This window comes from Mesocricetus auratus, unplaced genomic scaffold, assembly GCF_017639785.1.
Source record: "Mesocricetus auratus isolate SY011 unplaced genomic scaffold, BCM_Maur_2.0 Super-Scaffold_100007, whole genome shotgun sequence".
Lineage (NCBI taxonomy): Eukaryota > Metazoa > Chordata > Mammalia > Rodentia > Cricetidae > Mesocricetus > Mesocricetus auratus.
The window spans coordinates 52,927,417-52,946,477 of NW_024429191.1; the positions used below are offsets into that span (position 1 = coordinate 52,927,417).

Here is a 19,061-nt window from a genome sequence, read left to right on the forward strand (position 1 = left end):
GCAGGCAGCCTGGGACCCAGCCCAAATGAGGCCCTGCCAGGTCCAGGGGGAGGAAGCAACTCCTCGGTCAATGGGGCATTTTTCCTACAAGCTCAAGGATGTCGGCATGGCCCAAACTGAGGTGCTCACAGTCAAGAAATGGTTTGTGTTTGCTGACAAGATTTTGGCTGGGCCCCAGCTGCCAGACACAGCCCCCACTCCATCCACCTACAATGCACTGGTGGCCCAAATCTAGAATTCCATCCTGGAGCAAGAATCTGGCTGCCCACTGTGGGTATCTGGGACACTTGGGACAAAGCACAGACTCTGGCCCAGCTGTTTCCCCTGGCCTGGCCCCTCCTCCTCAGGCCTGCACTAAAGTAGTCTGTGCTGCCAGGGTAAGTGGCTCAGATATGCCCTTAAGTCCACAGGTCAGCAGAGGCAGGATCCAAGTCCTCTGTGGGAATGATCACCCATCACCCATCCTCATCCTATCTCCTCCTCTGACCTCAGTGTCCCCAGGCAGCTAAGCTTTTGTCACCTCCTCCTCTCAGCTTGCTTCAGGGAAGCACGGCACTGAGTCACTGAGTTTACCTTCCAGTAGCTAAAGCAGGTATGGGCTGGGAGGAAGCAGGAGCAGCTCACTAGGAGCCCCTTTGAAGCTTCAAGGAGCTCAGTATGGGGACAACCAGGGGCCCAGGGGAACTTCGAGAGTAAGGGCTGGAGACCCAACAAAGCCCCCCCTCAAGTCCAGGTACAGGTTGGGGCTTTGGCAGGGCTGCTCAGAGGCAGCCATGATGGGCAGGAGAAGGCCCTCCCCAGCTGCCTGCTTCACATAAGGTTCTCAGAACCTTGGCAGTACTTCAGGAGTAGGGTGGGATGGCCCCTGGGGGTAAGGATGGGGGAACCCATTGACTGCTGAGCTGGAATCTCTTTCCAATCTAGAGTGATGAGAACTAAACCCCTACCTGGAAAGTAATTCAGTGTCACATTTCATGCACACTCATGGAGCCGGTTTCTCACCTGCCCCGAAGGCTCCTGGGAAGACTTCCAGCTCCAGGCTCTCTGGCTCTGTGGCCTTGGCTTTAAGTGCCCTCAGCAACAATCAGCCTCAGTCTCATCCCTATGAGCAGGCTGGTGGACCTTGTTAGGCTTCAAGGGCTAGTGAGATGACTTGCCACCAAACCCAACAACCTGGTTCAATCCCCAGGAGCCGCATTGTGGACGGAGAGAATTGACTACTGCAAGTTGACCTCTGATTTACACACACACACACACACACTCACACACACACACTCATACACACTCTCACACACAAATGAATATAAAAAGAGACGACACTGTAATGCAGAGCCTGGCACAGAGCGGGAACCACCATCACCCAGTTTTGTCTTGTTTTGTTTTTGTCTTTACTTTCCCCACCAGACTACATTAAAGGGCACCTTAAACACAGAGTTCCCTGCCTGGCGGTGGTGGCGCACACCTTTAACCCCAGCACTGGGGAGGCAGAGGCAGGCAGATCTCTGTGAGTTTGTCCAGCCTGGTCTACAGAGCAAGTTCCAGGACAGGCTCCAAAGCTACACAGAGAAACCCTGTCTTGAAAAACCTAAAACAAAACAAAACAAAACTACATAGTTTCCTAATACACCTGGCAGCCCATACCCTACCCTGCCTCTGTCTCTGCTCCCACAAGTAACCAGGACTAAAAGGTTCTCTGAAGTTATATAACCCAGCTCCCCTGCTTTGCAAAGATAGAAATAGAAGCCCAGAGATGGCAATCACACAGCCACAAAGAGACAGGGCCAGAGGCAGAGACCCCTGCTGCTGTGCCACTCTGCCTGGGGGTCCCTCCCTCCTTTACTCTTCTTTCTTGTCCTCCTCCTATGGGGTTCAGCCAGTCTTCCTCAGTTTATGAGTCACCCACAGTGCTTCTGGGGGGGAGGGGCAAGCTAGGTGGACAGCACTCTGGGAGCACCTTGGAAGACGCAGGCATGGGTCCCAAATCCAAACCCGCCTCAGTAGGAGGAGAGTGGCTATTATGCTACCCTGACTGAACTACACTCCCTGGTCCTCTGAACCTTGCCTGGGGGTCAACAAAGCCAGCTCTTCCTTGTTCCCCAGTGTTCCCAGCACATGGCAGGCATGGAATAAGAAGTCCTGTGTCTACCAGCAAATGAACCAGACTACTGTAAGCTGAATGCCCATTTCAGTCAAAGCAGGCTAGATTGCTCAGTGTCTGAGGGGCACACACAGCCATGCACACAAAAGAAGCCCATGGACCTCAACGGGGAGACGTGCTTATTGTGGGCTTGTTGGGGGAGGATTGAGCTTCTGTGGGGGGGAGCGTACACATATGTGCATATGGGGGCAGGGTGTGTTGGGAGCTCAAAGGGCAGGTGCCGGTGATCAAACTTGGGGCACCAGACTTGTGTAGAGAACTCCTTTACCCACCGAGCTGCTTACATTTTTTTATTGTTATTGGGGGAGGGAGGGCTCTTTGTTTTGTAACAGGCTCTCTGTAGCCCTGGATGTCCTGGAACTCACTATGTTGACCAGGCTGAATTCAAACCCTCAGAGATCCGCCTGCCTCTACCTCCCAGGTACGAGAATTAAAGGTGTATGCCACCACACGTGACTCCCACCTTATCTTTTGAGACAGGGTCTCTCACTGAACCTTTATTTGGCCAAACTGGCTGACCCCAGGAACCTTTGTGTCTCTGCCACTCCAGTGCTGGAATTACAAATGCAATCAGCTCTCTATGGGGGTGCTCAGGACTTGAGCTCAGGTGCTAGTGTTTGTACAGCACGTACTTTACTGGCAGCCACCTCTCCACCCTGAGAACTCCTTTTTTCTTTCTTTCTTTTTATGTCTCATACTAGGATTTCAAAGCTGACCTGACTTCTGCACTTATCACCTGGGGGTCTATACTGACAAACAGAAGCATCACCATTGTGAAGGCTGAGAAGATGGCTAAGACACAGCAAGCCCCGGAAAGCAGCAAGGGCCTGGGTTAGCATCTAGTATACACTCCCAGCCTCAACTCTCCCATTTGCAAAGACAGGGCCATTTCTCCTACTACTTAAGATGCTGGTACCCAGCAGTCTGTGATGTAGGGAACACTTTGGGAATGTGAACTCTGGTCTCTCTTCCCAGGAAACAAAGAAAAGCAGAAACTCTCCACTTGGCTCTTGCTAGGTGGCTTGGGGAACCACCTAGCCCTCACCCTAAAATTTCTGACTCAACCTATCTCCCTTGGGTCCCAGGCCCCTCCAACTAACGGTACACAGAGACGTGCTGCCATGGAGGTTAGGAAAATGAGGGAGGTGAAGAAGCTGCCAGTGAGTGAGGGGGGCAAGGGAACGAGCCCTGCCTCTCTGATCCCTAGGACTGGGAGCCAGAACAGTTAATGCACTCCACACACCTCCTCCCGTTACAACAGGTGGCCCTTCCTTCTCTGTTCTTAAATTGACATGTATTAATTATACATTTCCTCACATGCAGACGGTATACACTGACTAAATCCAACTTCCTTTAATTCACTTTGCCTCCTGCACCCTCCTCGTCCTCTTTTCATTGTTTTTACACGGTCTCACTACGTAGGCCAGACTAGCTTGGAACTCTTCATCCCCCATGACTCTGCCCCCACACCTGGGGATTACAGGCATGTATCACTACCAGTGGCCAGGGTGACATTTTTAGCTCTCAAGTGTCTTAGAAAGAAAAACTAAAAGTCTGCAGTCAGGAGCATCACCAAGGTCTTGCATTCTCAACTTAAGTTGCCCATTTTCCACATCATCCAGATGCGGGGGTCAGGGTCTATGAGTCCCCTCTAGCCTTTGTCTTCCTATTTCCCCCTTTTCCCTCCCCTTTCCTGACCATCCTTTCCAGATCCTCTTCCTCAGACTTCCTCTAGCAAATGCTATCACCATATCCAAAGCTCAGCACTTGGGGCTTCTGGATTATTGAGTGAAAAGCTGAAGAGCTAGATAAGGATGGAGGAGATGATATTGGAAGGCGATTTCCACCAAGGGCCAGGCTCCAAATCTCTGAAGCCGGACCAACCATAGGGACCACAGTACTATTAAGACTGGTATCTTGCTTGGAACTTGCTCTGTAGACCAGGCTGGCCTCAAACTCAGAGATCTGCCTACATCTGCCTCCAGAGTGCTGGGATTAAAGGTGTGCATCATCACCACCCAGCTAAGACCTAGTGTCTTTTGCTGTCACTGAGCCCACCACCCCTAAGGATGTACCTGGGCCCATGACTGCCCTCCCCCATGAGGCTTTTCTCTTACCTTGTAGGATGGGGTCTCTGTGCCCAGGCTCTCAGCCTGAACAACTATGTAGGCATGTAAGAAGTTTGACGCAATCATATCTGGGACAAACGGTGTGTTTTCCTCTTGGAAGATGATGGCCACAATGTCATTACCAATGTGTCGTTTTCTCTGCAGCTAAACAGAAAGTACTTCATTGTTAGAAGACAGCTAAGACCCTCCCTAAACAGAAAAGATCTCAACGTCAAATTCCTCTTTATTCCGCCTTTCATAATCCCTGAACTCTGTCTCTCAATCTGTGGGAACTACCAAGAAGGAAAGGGAGGGAGACCACCATGTTGTTAGGTAAGCGTGGCCTGAGTGTAACGAAACTCAACAGCGTAGAGACCCTGGACTCGGGACCCTGGAGAGAATGTAAGAATGGCAGGCCAGTCATCAGTGACCCAGAAGAAACACAAACACAGGAGGAGCCCCCTGAACACACTAACCAAGCTGCCAGCCGAGAGTAAATCAGCTGCTCTCTGGCAGAAAGGACCCGGCAGCTCTAGGGGCAGAGAGCAGGTGGCAGCAGACAGCATCCTGAAAAAACGTGGGCAGAATTGGTGAGGAAATGTCCACAGAATAGGCAGGGGACAGATCATTCCACCACAGGTGAAGACACACTCAGAGAAACGCAGGTCAACTGGCTAGGGGAGAAGGACTGGACGGGACCCGGCAGTGCCAGGCACTTTACCATGTGATCTAAGTTACAAGCCCCACTATGTGCCAGGAACTGTGAATGGCTGCTCCCACAGATGATTACAAATGTTAAGGTCTTCCTGTGTACCAGGTCCCACCCGTGTGTTTGGTCCCTTATTAAATGTGGACTCAAAGTGGGACTTGTGCTCAGGCCTTTCAAATTGAGTTTCTCACTTACAGAGTGTCTGTGCTGCTCTGAACACTGTACTGGGTGCTTTTATGCAAACTGCCTCATTTTGTTACACACACACACACCACTGGGCACCCATCTCTTAAGAGGAAAGACCTCTCATTGATTTGGTCCCTGCCAAGAGCCAAGCTCTGTAGCACATGCCAGGCTGAAGTAACCCTGAGGTAATGAGCCTCAGACTAAGGCAGTAGGTGAGGGAGGCTGTGAGAAAACAGGGGTCAAAGGTGATACACCCAGGAAAAACCCACTTTGTCTACACAAGGAATCCCACACCCATGTGTTTCTGGAACATTCAGTTATTATTTGGGAGCCAAATAATAATTGGCTTGCCAATTTCTTTGATTCCCAAGAAGCCATGTCCAATGTTTACAATTTTGCATCCCTGTTCCCTTCCCAGGACCCTAGGCAGAAACAAACTGGTCAGGGTTTGGAGGAGGCCCTCCTGTTTCTCTGAGACAGGAAGGAGGAAAGTGGGATAACGTGATTAATGTCACAGCAGCCAGGATCAGCTCGAGAGCCTAGCCCTCCCCAGGGATGTGCAGCTCAAAGCAGCTACCCTGGAGAGAGCTGGCAAATGCTGGACGGGTCTCACAGAGTCCCCAGACTAGGGACAGGCAATGAGGCTGGGAGGATTCTCACACAAACTTCACACTCACGGGGCAGCCAGGAGGCAGAAGGGCAGAGTGGCCAGGACAGGGGTTCCACAAGAAGCAGGCACATGCCAGATGAGGCTCACAGGAGCCCACTGTTCAGAAACCTACAGCAGCTCTAAAATACAGATGCCACTCCATGTGTTCCAAAGCCACGAGGCCACTGACTAGCCAGGAGTCTCAAACACTCGGCTTGCTCTCCTGGCTTCCCATCTGCAGATCTGCGGAGTAGCCTGATTTGCTTTGCTCTCAGCTTGACCCTTCATTAACCTCCTGAGGGAAACTTCTACTTTTGGTGCTACAGATATAGTCTAGGGCCTCCTGCATCCTGCCTCCTGCATCCTAGATGAGTACACCCCGAGCCTCAAGGAAGGGTCTTAACTGGCCACCCCAGACTGCAGTGCCCCACCCATCAAAAGAGAAGCAACCTGCAGCTTGGCCCTGCCTTCTGCACTGGTTACCTGCTGGGTGTCACCATCTGTGAAGGGCAGCTTGGTAGAGACATGGAACATGATCTCCCGGTCCCGGAAAGTGGTGTACACCGACTCCACCCCTGTCTGTCCGTGGGTCACATCCAGGCCTCCTCGGAAACTGCCGTGAAACAGGGCAGGAGCAGAATGAGGAGGTGAAGCGGCATCCTGGTGCCACTAAGGACGGGCAGCAAGCAAGTGGATGAGAAGGCATGGAAGAGCTGAGGGCCAATGAGGTGTAAGGTAGGGAGGTATGGAGGCTGGTTCTTCTGAGCAGCCTAGCTGAGTACCCTACCATCAACCACCTATACGAAAGATGGTAGCTGGGACCTGGTGGCCACATGTTAGTAACCCTAGCACTTTGAAGGTCAAAACAGGAGGATCCAGAGTTTGAGGCCAGTTCAGGCTATGGAGTGGGACTGTCTTATAACACAGCCAAATTAACAAACTAATTTAAAGCAAAGCCTCGAGTTCAAGCCTTGGCTGAACAGCACCCTCCGTATGGCTGTTCAAGTGAGAAGGACATCACCCATTCATAACCCTACACAATGCCTGACCTAGCTCCCCAAGGCCCCAGAGGCTGGGCATGAGCCTTTGCTCTGTCTGGTCAAGAGCCAGGAGAGTCAGTCACTCTACGGGATGTGGGTGAACCCATGGGGGGCTCGGAGCCTTCAAGAAGAAGGGACAGCTGATCAACTTTAAACAGTCAGCCCCTCCATTCACACTTGCATCACCCTGGAAGGAGAAGCTGGGGAAGAACTGATGGTCTTCCAGGAGCGAGCCCTTCTCCCTTCACAGAGATGTGGCTGCAAGTCTGGGACCACAGTCTTCAGCAACTGGGAGGGAAAAAAAATAAGTGCACCTCAGCCCTTTCGGGTTCCAAACCTGCTTTGTCCCCATTACCGGTCTTAGCTCCCTGTGATCTTGTGGGTGCTGTTATGTTCATGGTTATCTCTCTTTATTACAGATAAGCAACTGGACTCTTCTCTAGGTAAAGTCACTGGTCCAACAGCTCAGGACTTGTGAGAGTTCGAGGTGGGGTTTTTAACCCTGGTGGGACTGACTCCAGACTCCAGACAACAGCAGTGACTTCAAAATGAGGAAAAGATGAGCAAAGGGGGAGGGGAAGCAGAGGAAGAAAGCCCTTACTGAACACCTACTGCAACTGGACTAATTGCTTTTCACAAGACGTTAGGTGTTTGTTTGGGCTCCTGAACGTCTTAGGACTCTCAGCCATATGCCAGCCACTCGGTTGGACAGGTCTGAAATATTCCCAAATGTCACCTTTTCTAAGGAAAGTCAAGGGCCAGGGTTTTCCAAACACTAGTCCCAATATCCTAGCTTTCTACCCATTTAAGGGGCTGTTGCATGGACTTCTGCCAAGGGGGTTATTATGTTCGAGTGAAGTCTTAATTATCTGTTCTTCCCATGTTGTCCAAAGTGGGTCATTTCCTTCCAAACGGCACAGGGTTCTCTTTCTCCTGCCAGGTGAGCGGTAGGGAAGGCAGATGCCTTTCACTGTCAGTTTGAGCCAAATGTAATTAGGAAGGTAAACCTCAGCAGGAGCAATCTCATCACGCTTCTGAGGCCACTGCCTTCCAGCCAACCTGTCACTCTGGATTATCCCTAGGACCACTGAGTCTTCAGGAATGCAGGTATGTGAGCAAAACATCAGAAGCTAGAAAAGTCTCCATGCTCCCCCAGGACAGAGCTGTCTGCCCAGGCCCTCACCAAGGGCCTCATTCATGGATGAAGCCAGCCCCTGACAAAACTCACCCTTTGAAGTCCTGCAGTGTGATGGTGTCCCCCAGGAGATTCAAAAACTCCTTGAAAGCTGGGCTCTCCTCATTGTTCCTGAAGAGCTCTTCCTCAAGGGTCTAGAAGACACAAGGAGCGGTGGAAGGAATGAGAAGAAACCTCTGGGTGTGAAGCGAAAGGCATGTCCAGACTCCGGTCCCTTTCTCCCCTCTTCCCTGCTGTCTAGTACGTGTGCCTCAGCTAGAGGACAGGTTAATGGAGGAACACTCTGCAGGGGTAGGCTCTGGCCCTGGGTAAGGAAGCCTTGAAGTCCAGGAGAGTCAGAGTAAAGAGCAGACTTGACACCAAAAGCATGACTCAAAGTAAAGGACGGGTCACAGGCTTCCAAAGCAGCTCCAGAAAGAACTCTCAAAACTAATGTGGGGCTCAGCCAGGCGGCACACACCTTTAATTCTTGGACTCAGAAGGCAGAGGCAGGCAGAGTTCCATGAATTCAAGGCGAGGGTGGGACTACAGAGCAAATTCTAGGCCGGCTGGGGCTACACAGTGAGACTCTGACCCATAACAAAAATTCTACAGTAACCGAAACCACAGTAAGACTACACTTCACAACCACTAGGAGGGGTGTGATGATGAATGACAAGTAAAAGCGTGGGTGGGTTATGGAGACCTCTGAACACTTGATCACTGTTGACAGAAATGTGAACATGGTGGATACCCCGACAACAGTCTGTCAGGCTCTCAGAAGGCTAACCACTGAGCAGTTTCACCCCTAGGTATAAAGGTACATCAAAATACATGGACACACACACACACACAAAAACTTGTGCATGAATATCAACAGCAACACTGTACATAACCCACAAGTGGAAACAACCCAGATTATCTGTGACCAACCAACAGGCTGTTTTTATGTGGTATAGTCATTCAGTGGAACATTACTTGACCTAAATAAGCAATAGATACACATTACAACATAGATGAACCCTGAAAACATTTATCTAAGTGAAAGAGACCAGTTAAAAGTATCACATATATTCTTCTACTTCTCAAAGGTCCAGAATAGACAAATCCACTGAACTGGAAGGCAGACTACTTTGACACAGATTCTCACTATGCAGCTGGCCTTGAATTTGATATCTTCCAGGAGCTAAATGGAATGGGCCAGAGGGATGACTTCCATAGGTGTGGGTTTTATTTGGAGAGTAATGAGCATATTTTAGAATTAGATCATTATCGCCGTGCCACTGAGATCACACCTCAAGCCACCTGTGGAACTGTAATTCTTACGATTGTGAGTTGCACAGCATGAGAATTATAGATTAGGAAAGCCATGATAAAAACTTAACAGTAAGAAAAATTAGAAAATGGTCAAAAACACATAGACATTTCACCTAAGTGGACACCCAGATAGTGTGTAAGCACATGACAAAAACTGTCCAGCATCATAGGCAGCAGGGAAATGAAAACTAGAACCACAATGAGGCAGACCATGCATGTGTCAGAAGGGCTAAATTAAAAGTCAGCAGCACCAAATCCGGCTCACATGCAAGAAAGCTGCACACTCTGATGGGGAAACATCAGAAAACATCTGGCGCTCCAGAAAATGGTCTGGTGGCTACACATGCAATTTACCATAGGGCCAGCAGTTATACTTCTAGGCAATTATCTCCGAGAAATGAAAGCATGGGTTCAAAAATCCAAATCCTAGATAAAAGTCTTCATACTAGTTCTGGTCGTAATTCTCCAGTGCTGGAAATAACTATGATGTCTTAGTGAATGGATGGCTAAGCATAAGCGTGTGCAGCTAGACCACGGAATACTACTCAGCAACAAAAACAGAGCCTAAGTCAGATGACATGGTGACAGAAGCCATGGTGACACATCTATAATCCCAGTACTCAGGGAGTTACCAAGTTCAAGACCAGCCTGGGCTACACAGTGAGAATCTATTTCAAAATAATGAAAGGCTAGAGGAAAAGAAGGAGGGAAACAGAAAAGGGGGGAGGAAGGGACAGAGGGAGAGAAGGGGAAACAAGAAGAAAAGAAACAAACTAGTGACACACTTGAGAAGTTGGAGAATCTGCTGAGAGCAGCCTTGAAGGTTTTTAACTAAAAGGTTACTAAGTCATAAAGAAACGATATACCTTATCAGTGTGGTGCCATCTCAGTGTGAAACAAAGATGGGGAACAGATTATTGGTTGCCAACAGTTAGGAACTAGAGGGAAAAACAGAGGCAGGGGAAATGGGTGTAACGAGAAAAGGAAAATGTAGGGAACTTTGTAGCGAGAATCTGTTTCTTCACCATGGAACCTACACATGGACAAAACAACATGGAGCAACATACATACATACAACATCCATGACACACATACACATGCCACATACAAATAAGTCCATGAGAGGGACCTGCAAGACAGCTCAGTAGGTAAGGGCACTTGCTGCCAACCCTGACAACTTGAGTTCAATTCCTGGACCCACGTAATATAGAGAACTGACTCCTAAAAGTTATCCTTTGATTTCTGTATGCATGTAGATGATGGATAGATGATAGACAGACAGACAGGCAGGCAGGCAGACATTTTAAGTTCATGTGAATTGGGTAAACTGGAGTAATATTTCTATTATGTCAATCATCCTAGTGTGACATAGTGCTGTAGTTTGAGACCTGCCTGGCCTTTGGAAAAACTGGATAAAAGTATCAGACCTTTCTCTGTTATTTCCTCCTATGCAAAACTAATAAGGTTAATAACTACTAATGAAAGCAAAACTGAAAATAATGGTAAACCCTGTAAATAGTGACAGACTTAAAACACTGACAGGTCCTGCCTAATCCATGTGCTCTGCCCACAGAGGCAGGATCACAAACACCTGCACATAAAATTCTCCCAGTCAACTCAAGGACAAAGTCTCCACCAGGTAGCTCTACCTCACCTCTCCTGTGCCTGCTAGAGATGGAACTCAGAGCTTCCCCCACACCACATGCTCTACTGCTGGGCTCCACGCCATTCTATTCACAACAAATAAGAACAGACCTCAGGTTCCAAGCCTTCAAGAGGCCTCACACTCTAACCCATCTCAGCAACTTTATTTTTCTTTTTAATAGTATTTCTTAAGACTGGTGCTGGTAATCTCAGCAAGCAGAAGACTGTGACGGAAGAGTAAAGAGTTCCAGGCCAGCCTGGGCTACATAGCAAGTTCAATATCAGCCCGAGTTACAGTCGCCAAAGCAAAACAAAATTAATCAGTTACACATATGCACACATACTCATGCACACTCATGCATGCATGAGCACACACAAACAGATACACACAAACTGCCTTCAGTTAATAGTGAGGGACAGTGACAATCGCTTTCCAATTAGAGTAGCACTGTATAATTTCCTTTAAAACTAACAGGACAGTTAGGTGTGGCTTATTTTTATCCAACGACCAGTTTAGAGATTCCATGCAACAAATGTTCATACTAAATGTCCCCAGCTGTAGGTTTACAGAGTAACAATTTGCCCAGCATTTTTTAAAGTATTTTATCTTCCTGACTTCTCCCCTGCAGCAGCACTGGGTACATAAATAATACACGGGCTCCTTCTCAGAGGTGGATGGTTAATAGTCAATAATTGCAACTTTGCTGGAACATTGGATTGTAATCACCATGTAAGATATGTTTTGGTAAAATTCACAAGCAAAGAACCTTAATTACAGGGATGGCAGTAGCCATGATGTGTGAAATAAGTGGTTAATATGTGAAAGTCCTGACAGTGGCAACTGGAATCATCTCCCTTGAATTATGTGATGCACCCATGCTGGCCTTCTAGTTCTGAAACCCTTCACCCAGTTAGTGCACTGAAGCAGACCTGTGTCTTCTGAGGTCTAATGTCTTCGGACAAAGAAACCAGCTAATCAAGAAGGCTAACCAACAAAGAAATCAACTAAACAAGAAAGAGATGGCCATGCAAAAAAAAAAACCACAGAACATCAATGAGCTGCCATTAGCAGAGCCAAATTTTCCATTCATTCAATAATCACATACCAATTGACTCTTCTACACACATAAATTTACCAAGTGTATGCATGTATCTGTCTGTCTGTCTGCCCAGCACCATGCTGGGCACTTGTATACAAGGGGAAAATGAGCGTGGAATTTCCTTCCAGAACATGGATGAGGAGACATCGGTGCCTTCAGCTGACCATTCTGCTTGGGACATTTAGTAATGTTCACTGCGGAAGACAGACTTTAAAAACCTGCTTCCCCAGTGAGGGAATAGAAGCTTTGCTCTTTTCTAACTTCCACCGTGTAAATATTTCCAGCAAGGCTGATTTCAACCTACCAGCATGGCATCACTGGGCTCCAACACCCCACTGAGTGATGAGAAAAGGCTAATTTCCTGCTGGGAGAAGAGTAGCTTAGGCTAACCCATTCCCTCTCTCTTATTTGAGTTTTCCTGTGACTCATAGCCCACAGATAAATATAAGTGGAAAGAGCAAGGAAGAATTAGACTTTACTGTGGGAGAACTACACCACCATCTGCAAGACCTGCAGGCCTTCTTGTAAAGTTGCCTTCCTTGAGCATTCAGCTACCTCCAATCCAATTTATGCTTTAAATTTGACAACTGTACTCAGAACATTTAATAACTACAAAGATGCTTACACATCCATGTCTGTAAACACACTATTTACAATAGCCTGGAAATGAAACCAACCTAGATGCCTTATCAAAAGATGAATAGGCAAATATCACACGATGGAATTTTATTCAGCCATGAAGAAAATTGAAATTATGACATTTGCAGGAAAATGGATACCACTGAAAATCATTATGTTAAGTAAAATAAGTCAGACTCAGAAAGACAAATACTGCATATGTGTCCTCTGAACTTAAAAAAATGGTTGTTTGAGACAAGGTTTCTCTGTGTAGCTTTGGAGCCTCTCCTGGCACTAGGTCTGCATACCAGGCTGGCCTTAAACTCACAGAGACCTGCCTGTCTCTGCCTCCCAAGTGCTGGGATTAAAGGCGTGCGCCACCACTGCCGGCCTGAACTTAAAAATATATGTGTGTCTGCCAGCCATGGTGGTGCACACCTTTAATCCCAGCACTAAGGAAGGAGAGTCAAGCAGATCTCTGCATTCAACGACAGACTCGTCTATACAGTAAGTTCCAGGCCAGCCAAAACTACATAGTAAAACCCTGTCTCAAAATTTAAAAATCACGTGTATGTGTGTACTCACATGTATGTGTGAGTGTGAGTTTGTGGTCATGAAAGATGAAGCGATCTTAATGAAAGCAGGAAACAGAGTGAGCAATGGAGGCTGTGTAACAAGAAAGCTTGGGGGGGGTGGCGAAAGGGAACCAGCTGAATTCCAGGAGGAGTGCAACGGGGACAGAAAGGAAGGAGAACAAGGTATAATGCACAGTGATGAAGATGCCAAGGTTAGTTTATTAGGCTAAGCTAAAATACAAAATTCATAAAATGCTCTCATTGAAAAGTAAGAGAAGGGGCTAGAGAGATAACTCAGTGGTTAAGAGCACTTGCTGGTCTTGCAGAGGACCTGAATTCAGTTCCCAGCACCCACATCAAGTGGTTCACATCTGCCTATAATTCCAATTCCTGGGATTTCAACTCCCTCTTCTGAACCATGACCTGCACTCACATATGTATATATACCCACACAAAACACATACATATACACTTAATTAAAAATAAGACATATCTTAAAAAAGAAAGAGCCTAGCTCAGGACCCTTGTGCTTGGGGTAGATAAATAATGTAAAGTCATAAACAGAGGCTATGGTGACCAATGTGAACCATGGTACTTACCTGCCTGGCTTTTTGGTAAATAACCCCAAACTTGAAAGTGTTGTTGACATCATGCTCATCATAGGACACAATCATCTGAGAGGCCTAAAAATTGTGGAAAAGAAAAAAATCAAGACTGAGTCAACAGGAGGCAAGGGGAAAAAATGAAAGGCATGCCCACTTCGTCAGAGAGTGGACCTAGAGAAGAGACGGCCACACAGGCAGAGGAAGAGAAGCAAAGAACTGCCCAGTGTCAGAGTGATGTCCAAGGCCCTCTCTAGCTCCCAGCACCTGGGATATCCCAGTGGCAGCCAAACCTCCCATTCTGACCATCCAGATGTGCCAGCCACAGCTGGGACATAAGGAACTCACTTTACCCCACAGTTTTATTTGTGGTATAAAAAATAATAGTAAAGCCAATCCCGTCCCCATCAAATGGCCAGCTCTAATTCAAATTCTTTTCAGAAATGTAAGTCTGAGCAAGTAACTGCTCCTACCCAGATGTCAACCCATAAAATGAATGCACTCTAGAAAGATGTACAAAGAGAAAGAGACAAAAAAAATCCCCTGGCCACAGGCTCTGGCTACGCTCCCCCTTTGCCTCATGGCATTGGTATGTAAAATCACAAACACGTAGGTCTGATTTTGAATCCAGTGCTTTGAGCTATGTGGTGTTACATGGCCAGGCAACCTCCCTATGCTTCATCTCCCTCCTCGGTCAAAGGCAGATGTGGAATTTCAGAGATCCAACAAGCCAAGGCACGGACAGTGGCAAGCATGGAGCAGCTCGCGCTGTCACCATCCATGGAACCCTCCAGAAATACCAGAACTCGACCAGTTCATGAGAAAGAGGACTGAGGAGAGAGAGTGCTATTGGGAAACATCTACAACACAAAAGAGGGACTGGCCATGTGCTGTGCTAAAGGAAGAAACCTGGCTTGACTTGGCTGAAACATGCAGCCATGACAGGCTGCCCCATGACAGGCTGCCACTGCACTGTGGCCCATGACAGGCTGCCATTGCACTTTACCTCTGTGGAGGCCGCGGCTGTCTGAATGACAGAAACCATTCTCTGGAGTGCAGGATATTGCTGGTGTCTACGGATGACAAAATGACTACAAAGGGGCATCTGAGGGAAGCGTTCTATGCAGCTGAGGATCCTACCACCAGCTCATGGCTCCACAGACACACATATGATTCTAGGAGTGCTGAGCCCAGTAGAAATCATTTACGATGTGGTTGGGGATGTTCTGAATGTCGGATCAGGGTGAAGGTCTTGCTTCCCAGCCAGAAATTTCATCTCACAGCTCCTGGTTGTCAGGACTGAGGCTTGGGGGATGGGCAGAGATGACCCAGCAAGCTTTGGCTGCAGGTGCAGGGGCCACAGCAGAAGCCATAGCGGAAGCTTCCATTTCCTCCCAGAGTCTCTGCTGGCTTATGAATGCAGTCAGTACACAGGGTCTTTTCCTAAGGGCAATTTCAAGCAATTCTCCACCATGGGTGATTTAAGCACTGTCATGCTGTAATTGCTGTTGACTGCGTTTGTTGGTTTGTTTTGTTATTATCGCTTCTCCCCACACACATCCCCATGCCAGAACTGGGGTCAGTATCAGGTCAGTCATAAGAAAGTCAGTATCAGAGAATCACCAGTTTATTAACTAAGGCCAGCAAGGTTTAGAGGACCTCAGAGCTGCAGTAAGATGGGCAACGGGAAACAAAGTTTCGACCTCTTACTTCCTAGTGTACTTCTGGGTTCTGCACCCCATACCTTCATGATGTCAGGGTGCATCTGACTGGCTTTCCAGGTATAAAGAGAATCTGCACAGCCCCAACCCTGGCCGCAGAGAAGTAGGGCTGGGGAGGGGTAGAAACACTTCAAAGCTGCTACCCTCCCCACCAACCTTCAAGCAAGTCAGGGACCTACTCAGCTAGGCTGGAAGCCCAGGCATGACTGGGGATGCTTCCCAGGGTACCAGTTTGTAGAGGGGTAAGTAAGAAAAGATATAGATCATCCTAGAGACCACGCATGACCCCTCCATGATGGAAGGAACTCCTCCATGGAGCTCCTGCTGCCAAGTGAAGAGCTGTGAACACGAAGGTCCTCACCTTGGGGTACAGGACAGGATTGAATTTCAGCCCCACTGCGTCATCACAGAAAGCCTGGGCAGGGAAAGAAACACACAGGTCAGGAAGCATGTCTGTCTATAAAGTACACACGGCTCCTCTGCCCACAGACAAAGCATTGTGGGAGGACGAGGCACACAGGGTTCAAATTCTGCTGCTCACTAATGTGGACCCAGGACAGTCTGGAAAACATTTCCATTCTGACTAGAAGACAATACCAAAAGCCATCACTCCCCAACTCCCACAAAGGGCACAATTTTTCTGGCATTCCTGTATTCAGACTGGATATATTATACATATTCAGAGTGAGGGTCCCACTCGGCCCAGCCATCCTCCCTTCCGACTCCACTGTGCTGACTCCATTCCTAAGTATCCAGTCACTCGTGTAGTGACATGAGCCCCCTGGCCGTCCCTTCTTCAGGGTGGGGCTGGGGCTGGATCACCCTCAGCCAAGCCCCCACCCCTCAGTGAAAACTCCCTTGGCTATCAATACCCTCCTCTGAAGCACTAGCCATGGCCAGCCCTGCCTTCCTACTTCTCCTGTCTCCTGAGTGAAGTAGACTATTCTGCAGGCAGCTTCTGGTGCAAGGATTAGATGGAGCAGGAGAGGGAGGGAAGACGGAGGAGGCAGCTGCTAAACCATGTCACTCCATCCAGGCAAAGAGCAAAACCGCCTCCCAGTTCCCAAAGGCAAAGCCTGAATCCCCACCTCCAAGTGAGCCCTGAGTTGACAGAAAAGGCCACCTTCCCTTAATTTTTGTTTTTTACCTTGGCAATCTGAGGGACACTGGGCAACTTGCTCAGTCCAGCCAAGGGAATCCGCTCATGCACAGTCTTCAGTTTGGACCTGTATACAGAAAGGGTGAGATAAGGCACCCATGAAAGACAGTCAGTGGATACAGCGGCCGAGGTCACACCAGGCGGGGTCCTCCGTTTGCTTCCATCTCTCTGGAAACAGGGCTGCCTCCCCAGACAGCCTTGGGGATACGGACACCACACTAAAGGTGGGAAAACAGACTCCTTCTGTGTTCCCCAAGGATGGTAGATACTTAAAGATCACACCTAGAAAAACAGCTGATGCAATTAGCCACCTTCAAGGCCACCATTTTGTTTTGTTTTGGTTTTTATTCTCCCAGAGAACTGGGCCCAGCTTATGGATATATTTAGATTTTGACATGCAAATGAACCTTTATGAAAAGTAATCTAATATTTGAAAATCTGGATTTACTCAAAATACAAATGGGATGGAATCTGCTTGGGAAAGGGATTCAACATAAGACTCTAAATTTAGCCTGTTCCCTGATTCATTTAGCACATTATCAAAGCACTGAGTTTCACAGAACACTGCATGTCTGCTTAGATCATCATAGGATTTTTAATCCGTTAACCTCGTGGGTTATAACTCTGTTAAGCCATCTTTTCATTCCATGGGTGAATCCCAAGTGTTTGTGATGAATGATTTTTTAAAATATTCTGCTGAATATAATTGGTTGTTTATTTAGATCATCACATCTATGCTCCAAAACAATACTGGCCTCTTTTTTTTTCTTCGTGTACCTCCCTTGTCAAATTTCCACAACATGGTAAAAATTATTCCAACCAACCAAAATCACAGGATAGTTCCTGTCTTCTGAAATGATGTGTGTGAATCAGGATACTTTTTCCCCTTTTTTGGTTCACTAAAGGTTTGCTATAGTATATGTGTGACATCTCTGGGCCAGCTACCCTTTATAAGAGGCCCCCTTGCAGTTCTTTAGTGGTAAACATATAAGTTTTCTACAAGTCTATTTGAATAATTAAAATTTTTCCACCCAAGTGCCCACGACATGCATTGCTATGAAGTTGTTTTTATGACCTCAGGCTTCATCATTAGCCGCTGTGTCCCTCCAGCATACATTAACCTTGGCCCGTTCACAGGCCAGTTTTCTACTTTGTTCTGCAGTGCTGAGGCTAGACCCAGGCTCTCACATGGGCTAAGCAAGCGCTCTCCAAACTCGGCTGCACCCCATGGCTTGCCTGCATCTGCCCTGCATTCTGCTCTTAGCTGCAGTTTACCTACCACAGCCTTTCACCTTTTTCATATATGCTTCTGCTCCGCTCGCCTGTCCTCCTTTTCGCCTCCTTCTTTCTCTTTTCTACCGTCTTTTCCTGGCTTATCAGCCTGCGTGTTTATTCATGTAGGCTTTCTCCTTTTTCACAGACACATCTGCAGCCATGCATCTGTGTGTAAGTGCCACCTTAACCGCATCCCACACGCCTTGATAGGTAGTGTTTTTACTGCCATCTTGTTCTAAATATTTTGTCAGTTCTTCTGTGATTTCCTTTTCTGCCCACAAGTTATTTAAAGGGACTTTGGAGAAGAAGAAGAAAAAAAAAACCTTTCCAAATACAAGATTATTTTCCTCTCCAGTATTTTATTGTTGGTTTATAAATTGTCACAGTCTATATGGCATTATTTAAAATTTCCTAACAATACATAGACTTTTTCAGTCTCCTTTTCACATTCCATGTGGACTCTAAAATGATGTATTTTTTTTTATTTTGTTGAGAGTAAGGATATAAGACTGAACCTGTTTACTGTACTGTTCAAATATTTTATAGGCCTCACAATTTTATTCTGTGCTAGCCATTGTTTTCTGAGAGTGGTTTTTTTTTTCCAATCAGAATCTCCCACTAAACTGAAGTTTTTATCTACTCCTCCCTGAAACTCCGTCAGTTCTTGCTTTGAGGCGTTTGTTTGCTGTGTTTCCTTGCAGGGGTCTGAACCTGTGGCCTTGCACACGCTAGGCCAGGGCTCCCCCATGAAGCTGCATTCGCAGCCCCGTTCTTGCTTTTTAAACCCAACACCGCCTCACCAGTACATGTCCATGTGTCCTCAGTGGCCTGTCCTCTTCACCTTTTTTCTAATATTTATTTTTTGGGTATGGATATTCGGCCTGTTGGTATGTCTGTGTACCACACGCATGCATGGTGCCCACAGAGTCCAGAAGAGGGTGTCAGATCCCCCTTGAACTCCAGTAATAAACAGTTGTGAGCTGCCATGTGGGTGCTGGGAATTGAACCCCTGTCCTCTTAAGCGCT

The 19,061-nt window shown here is 47.5% G+C and overlaps 1 protein-coding gene across 13 annotated transcripts in view; it reads right to left on the reverse strand.

Annotated features, from left to right (window-relative positions):
• Rap1gap2 (RAP1 GTPase activating protein 2) overlaps positions 1-19,061 on the reverse strand; it is a 219,296-nt gene that overhangs the window by 26,363 nt on the left and 173,872 nt on the right. For all 13 annotated transcript variants that reach the window (XM_021225668.2, XM_040749118.1, XM_040749117.1 and 10 more), the window contains 6 exons: positions 16,749-16,827; positions 15,963-16,016; positions 13,878-13,961; positions 8,079-8,179; positions 6,294-6,423; positions 4,276-4,431 (listed from right to left, as the gene is read on the reverse strand). In XM_021225668.2, the coding sequence (XP_021081327.2) occupies positions 4,276-4,431; positions 6,294-6,423; positions 8,079-8,179; positions 13,878-13,961; positions 15,963-16,016; positions 16,749-16,827 (604 nt within the window). The remainder of the gene's footprint in view (positions 1-4,275; positions 4,432-6,293; positions 6,424-8,078; positions 8,180-13,877; positions 13,962-15,962; positions 16,017-16,748; positions 16,828-19,061) is intronic.